At 48.7% G+C, this 6,207-nt stretch overlaps 1 protein-coding gene across 3 annotated transcripts in view; it reads right to left on the bottom strand.

Moving 5' to 3' along the window:
• Nucleotides 1–430: 430 nt before the first annotated feature.
• The window catches only part of PGM1 (phosphoglucomutase 1), a 69,621-nt gene continuing 63,844 nt past the window's right edge, over nt 431–6,207 (bottom strand). For all 3 annotated transcript variants that reach the window (XM_003793135.3, XM_023515126.1, XM_003793136.3), the window contains exons 10-11: nt 5,352–5,486; nt 431–1,023 (exon numbers count right to left, since the gene is read on the bottom strand). In XM_003793135.3, the coding sequence (XP_003793183.1) occupies nt 934–1,023; nt 5,352–5,486 (225 nt within the window). In that variant the 3' untranslated portion in view covers nt 431–933. The remainder of the gene's footprint in view (nt 1,024–5,351; nt 5,487–6,207) is intronic.

Below are 6,207 nucleotides of genomic sequence, written 5' to 3'. Positions count from 1 at the left end.
TCTGTTGGCTCCCAAGTTGATACTTTTAACTACAACGTGGACTGAATGCAAGTGCTCTGTGGTGCGGGGGGGGGCAGCGACTCAGACTTCCAGCCACATGGCCGTGTCCTGCTCCAGGACCTGAGGGCTCTGCCTCTGCCCCTCCAACAGGCATCAGGGCAGCTCAGTGTTGCTGTTTAAGATCTCCTGAAAATCATCTTCTTTCTCCCTGTTCCAGGTTAACCACATCAAGCTTAGCTCCGTTGACCCTGCTAAGATTCAAAATTACAGTTCTTGTCTAAGGACTTTCAACCTCACCCAGAGACCATTTTGTTTTCTGGCTAGGACATCAAAACAAAGTATAATACCCACCTCCTCAAAAAAAAAAAAAGCTTTCTTTTTCAAATAAAAAAAACAGCACTTTGTAGTTAAGAATAGACGACACACGATAGTAGCTTGGTTTGCTTTAATGTCCCAATCTCTGTCTGGATGGGACTGTGTTGCAAAGTAAGGCAGAAATCTATAGACAGGTACGTCTCACTCCGAGGGAAAAACTAACCAACAGAAGGCACCAGAAATTGTGTTTTGCTGGGTTACATGTAAACAATAGATGACAGGGTCTGGTTTAGCCAAAAGAAAGGAATTTGCACTGTCATTTCACTGGCAAAGCCTTGCCTGCTGATGCTCAGCCCCCGCCTTCCGTGGTGTTGTGAACGGTGTGGTGCTCAGGGGACAAGCGCCTGCATGTGGCTGTGCAGGTGCTGGCCCTGCACAGCCCCCAGGTCCTCTTTCCCAAGGGCGTCTCGATTGGCAGTGCTCACAAACTCACTGTCCCTCAACAACTGGTGAGTGGAAAAGTCAAACCCTAGAAAGCCTGGCGTCACTGTCTGGGCTCTTCAGTGAGATGGCGTGGATGGGTCCTGGGCGGAGACGTACCGCGTCTGGCCTGTCTTCTTAGGTGATGACGGTGGGTGCAGTGCGGCCCGTCCTTTCCTGGAGTTGGGACACCTTCAGAGCGATGGAAATAAGAGGGGCCAACATGACCTGAGGGGGACACAGAGAGAAGCGCGTTCTCCGTCACTTTCTGTAAACAGACCCTGAGCTCCGAGCCAGGAGTCTGCCTGCCGACTCCTCGGTCTACAGCTCCTGAAACTCCACAAGGCTAAAGACCAACATGCTCTTTCCCCTGAGTCCAGCAGTTTCTATTGTAGTCCTGCAGGCAAGGTGAACTAAGAGTTGCTTCTGATGTCTTCCTCTGTATTCCCCACGTCCCCTCTCTCAGCACTTAGAACTTTCACCTTCTGAATATTCTCGCCAGCACCCATTTCTCTCCATCCTGCTGCCGTCCCCTGGCTGAGCAATGCTCCCTTTTCATCTCAACACCCACCTTTGCATCCGCCAGTTTGCTTCCCACACTGTCCTTGAAAAGATCTCCCAAAATGTGAGAACCCTTCCCCACCCCCGACATCCTTCTACCTCTCCCTTAAAGAAAAAACAAGAACTCTCTTGTTTAAATAAATATTTTCAATCCTACTTGTCTGGTTGAACTGCCCTTTTACAGGTAAGAAAATTGGTACTCAGAGAGGTGAAGTGATTTGACCGGAAGATTCAATGACAGAGCCAGGAACAGTGCGTTTTCTGCCACCAACGGTTGCTTTCCCTTATCTGAATCTCCACCAGTGCACTGTACCTAGGGGAGAGGGAGAACCGATTCTTCCTGCTGAGCCCACCGCTTGCCTAGGGCCTGGACCGAGGGATGAGGCTTCTCCCAGCTGGACGGGGGCACCTTCAGGGCTCTCCCAACCCCCCGATCCCCATGCTGCAGAAAGCACCACGGGCCAGGCACTCATCGAGGATGAAACACACTTTCCTTCTTCGTGGGTGTCAATCATGCAGGCCTCACTGCCTCAGTTATGTGATAGGGATTCTTAAAGAGGGTTCTGGAGATGACTGAAACTGGAGCCTGGACACCGGAAAAGTATAAACATGACGCACTATCTCACTGCCCCGTTTCCTAGTGTGGTCAAATGCACAGACACAGGAGGAATAGCAGTACCGGGGCTGAGGGTGGTGGAAAACACAGAGCCATTATTCAGTGGGTACAGAGTTTTCAATTTGCAAACAAACAAATAAAAACCTCCAAAAAATAATGTGGACAACAATGTGAATATACTTATACATATATATATCACTGCTAAATTGTATACTTAAAAATGGTTATGATAGCAAATTTTATGTGTTTTTTACCACAATTTAAAAACAAATTTACACTAAAAGAAAAAACTGTAAGACGTCCTCATTATCCAAAGTTAATCTTATGTGTCAGCCACAGCATTTAAGAATTGTGCATTGGCTCGGCGCCTATAGCTCAACCGGCTAAGGCGCCAGCCACGTACACCTAAGGTGGCGGGTTCGAATCCCCAGCCCGGACCCGCCAAACAACAATGATGGCTGCAACCAAAAAATAGCCGGGCGTTGTGGCGGGTGCCTGTGGTCCCAGCCTACTTGGGAGGCAGAGGCAGGAGACTCGCTTGAGCCCAGGAGTTGGAGGTTGCTGTGAGCTGTAATGCCACAGCACTCTGCCCAGGGGGACAGCTTGAGGCTCTGTCTCAAAAAAAAAAAAAAAAAAAAAAAAAAAAAAGAATTGTGCATTTATTGTCTCTTTCAATGCTTGTAACAACTCTATGAAGTAGGGATTATTCTGCCCTTTGACAGACAAGGAAACCAAGACTTGAAACTGAAATGACTTACTCAGTAACACGCTGAATAAGTGGCAGGAAACGAATTTAAAACAAGATCTAACTCTGAAACCTAGGCTCAGAACCACTGTGCCACCAGTCTCCAAATAATTTTTGCAGGAGTGTAACTGGGAGTTCGAAGAAAAAAGGCTTAGTGGAAAAATAAGTATGGCCAGTATGTTACCAACTTTACTTTTAAGTTTTTATAAAAATTGTTTATATTTAAGGTGTACGTTTTGATACACATATACACAGTGAACTAATTATCATAGTGAAGCTAATTAATACGTCAATGTCACCACATAATCACCTTTTTTGCTGTGGTTGAAGTACTGCAAACAGTATGATCTACTCCAGGGGTCCTCAAACTATTTAAACAGGGGGCCAGCTCACTGTCCCTCAGACCGTTGCGGGGATGAACTGTGGGCCCCAGGACGAGTCGGCTGCTAAGCAGGACAGGCAGTGGCGGCCAAAACACCCGGCGAGCTGGATAAATGTCCTAGGCGGGCTGCATGTGGCCTGTGGGCCGTAGTTTGAGGACGCCTGATCTACTCTCTTAGCGAACTTCAAGTATACAGTACAGTATTATTAATTATAGCTGCCACCCTGCACCTCTGGAACTCCTTCATCCTGCAGAAGTGAGATCTTGTTCCTCTGACTGATGCCTCCCCACCCTCATCCTTCTGTGAGTTTCCTTTCTCCGGGGATCCACGTACGTGAGCCCAGGTAGGATCTGTCTCTCTACATCACCCCATCCTTCTGTGCATTCACTTTCTCCTGGGCTCCACGCACATGAGCCTGGGTAGGATCTGTCTCTCTGGGTCATCCCCATCGTTTTGCAACTTCACTTTCTCCTGGGCTCCACGCACGTGAGGCCAGGTAGGATCTGTCTCTCTAGGTCATCCCCATCGTTTTGCAAGTTCACCTTCTCCTGGACTCCATAGACATGAGCTTGTGCAGGATCTGTCTCTCTGTGTCACTCCCATCCTTCTGTGAGTTCACTGTCCTCTGGGCTCCATGCACGTGAGCTTTTGCAGGACCTGTCCCTCTGCGTCACCCCCATCCTCCTGTGCGTTCACTTTCTCCTGGGCTCCGTGCACATGAGCCCGTATAGGATCTGTCCCTCTGCGTCTGTCTTAGCTCACACAGCTCAGTGTCCTTCAGGCTCATCCATGTTGCAAATGGCAGGATTTCCTTTTTTTATAAAGGAGAATCATTTTCCAATGATATATATACAGGGTGTCCCAGAGGTTTCCCCCAAAGTCACCATCGGATGGAAAATGAGAAATTGTACAGAATTTTACAAGATATTTACAAAATATTCTCTACATGTTGACCAGCTCTGGTAATGAATAGTTTGTAAATAAAGGTATATTTAGCTACACTTTTCCATTTTCCCTATGGATGGCAAGTTTGGGGGCAACCTCTGGGACAGCCTGTGTGTGTACACACACACACAAAGACCCCTGCCCTGATTTCTTCGTCTATTCATTTGCAGATGGGCACTAAGTTGGTTCCATTTCTTGGCTATTGTCAATGTGGGAGTGTAGATATTCTACGAGATACTGATTTCAGTTCCTGTGAATATACCCAGGAGACAGGATCCCATGGTAGTCCTATTTTTAATTTTTTGAGAAACTTCCATACTATTTTCCAAAATGACTACACCAATTTCCATTCCTATCAACAGTGTGGGAGGGGCCCCTTTTTCCCATATCCTGGCCAACACTTGTTATCTTTCATCTTTCTGATGACAGCCGCCTAACAGACAGGAGGGGGTGTCTCCTTGTGGTTCTGACTTGCATTTCCCTGATGATTAGTGATGGTGAGAAATCTGTTGACCATTTGCCTGTCTTCTTTGGAGAAATGTCTGTTCAGGTCCTTGGGTCAAAGCCTTTCCTGCAGGTTTTCTTGGAGTCTTCTAGGTGCAGTACGTGCTGTGAATCACCTGGAAGGCCAGTGTAACACAACAGCTCCTCAGCCCGTTGTGGCTCTGGAGAGCCCCTTGGGGAGCTTCCGTCATGAGTGCTGTGAGGACCCCTCGTGGGGACGCTGCCCTGTACATCACTGCCTCCCCTTGGCTCCTCCATTTTGGTGACTGTCCTCCACGTTCTGTCCCATCCATGGCTCCAGAGCCCCCCTCCTCTCTGATATGGCCCTCGAGACTCTCTGTGGCAGCTGGGGAATGCACACAAACAGGCTGCTGTCTGCAGACTTTTCTGTGAGTACACATGAAACTGCCTTTCCTGTTCCCACCAAATCTAGAAGCAGATCAGACCAGGCACCCAGTGAGGGGCAGATTCATGGATCAGTACTGAATCTGTCGTCCATTAACTGTGTGCCAGAGTCTACCTAGTTTGAGAGATACGTGGGTATAGTCAAGCAGTGTGCTTAGAGCTTGGAAATTAGTAAATGCTCAGATAATTATTTTTATTATAATGATGATTTTATTGTGAGGGATATGATTATTTGTTATTGCTGTTAGGACACACTGAAAGACTATGGAGGGAAGGGGGTGCTGCTGGCACCTGCTAGGCCATCTGAGGGTAGGCATTGATGATCCACAGCCTCAATGGGATCACTGTCCTTCCCTCAAACAGAAGAACTAATCAGGGCACGGGGCTTGTGTATTACCTGGGGGTCCTGGCTGATCTTGGCAATGTCCTTCTCGTAGCTGTCAATGTACAGTCGAATGGTAGCCCCTGCGCTCCCAGTGCCGCTCAGTCGGAAGATGATGCGAGAACCATCTGTGAAAATGAGCCGCAAGCCCTGGAAATGATAAGCGGAGAATTTTTCCCTCACACGCTGGAAGGGAGACTGAAGCCTGGCCAGTCATGGGGGTACACTGAGGAGCTGGCTGCATCCGTACTTGCGCAGTCAGGGACCAGGTCCTTGATAAAGGCAGCAGCTGAGTCTCACTGTCTGCCTTCATCAACCTCCCTCTGCAGCCAGGTGACGGGGCTTGGGCGAGTCGGGAAACATTTCTCAGGTGGGGGGAAAACTGATCTCTGTGATGCTGGATGACACGAGGTCCTCCCCCTACCCTGCTTCCCTGTGATTTATGGACTAATCCTTCTAGTTTGAGGCTTAATAGGTAAGTAAAGCCTCTAGATGCAGAAATTCCACCCCCAGATCAAACCACGCAGCCTGTCCCTTCCAAACCATGTCTAATGCCTTGGAAAGGACTAGGTCCAAAATATGAGTCTATCAGGGAAAAGCAAACTTGACAGCTAGAACAGATCTTTATCCCTCTTCACTATCTCTGTTTCTAAATCACCAGAGATGACTCCATTCTGTGACAACAAACAGCTGTAGAATGAAAGGGGAAAGGGTGGCGCCGGAGTGAGGAGCTGGGGAGGAGGTTCATCCAGTGAGGGGGAGAGGGCGGGGCCAGAGGAGCTGGGAAGGAGGCTCATCCAGTGAGGGGAGAGGGCGGGGCCAGAGTGAGGAGCTGGGGAGGAGGCTCACCAGTGAGGGGGAGAGGGCGGGG

The sequence above is a fragment of the Otolemur garnettii genome, unplaced genomic scaffold, assembly GCF_000181295.1.
Source record: "Otolemur garnettii isolate 467f Iridium unplaced genomic scaffold, OtoGar3 scaffold00066, whole genome shotgun sequence".
NCBI classification, from domain to species: domain Eukaryota; kingdom Metazoa; phylum Chordata; class Mammalia; order Primates; family Galagidae; genus Otolemur; species Otolemur garnettii.
Note: the sequence above shows the minus strand (reverse complement) of the source record. Positions and strands in the feature narration are given on the sequence as shown.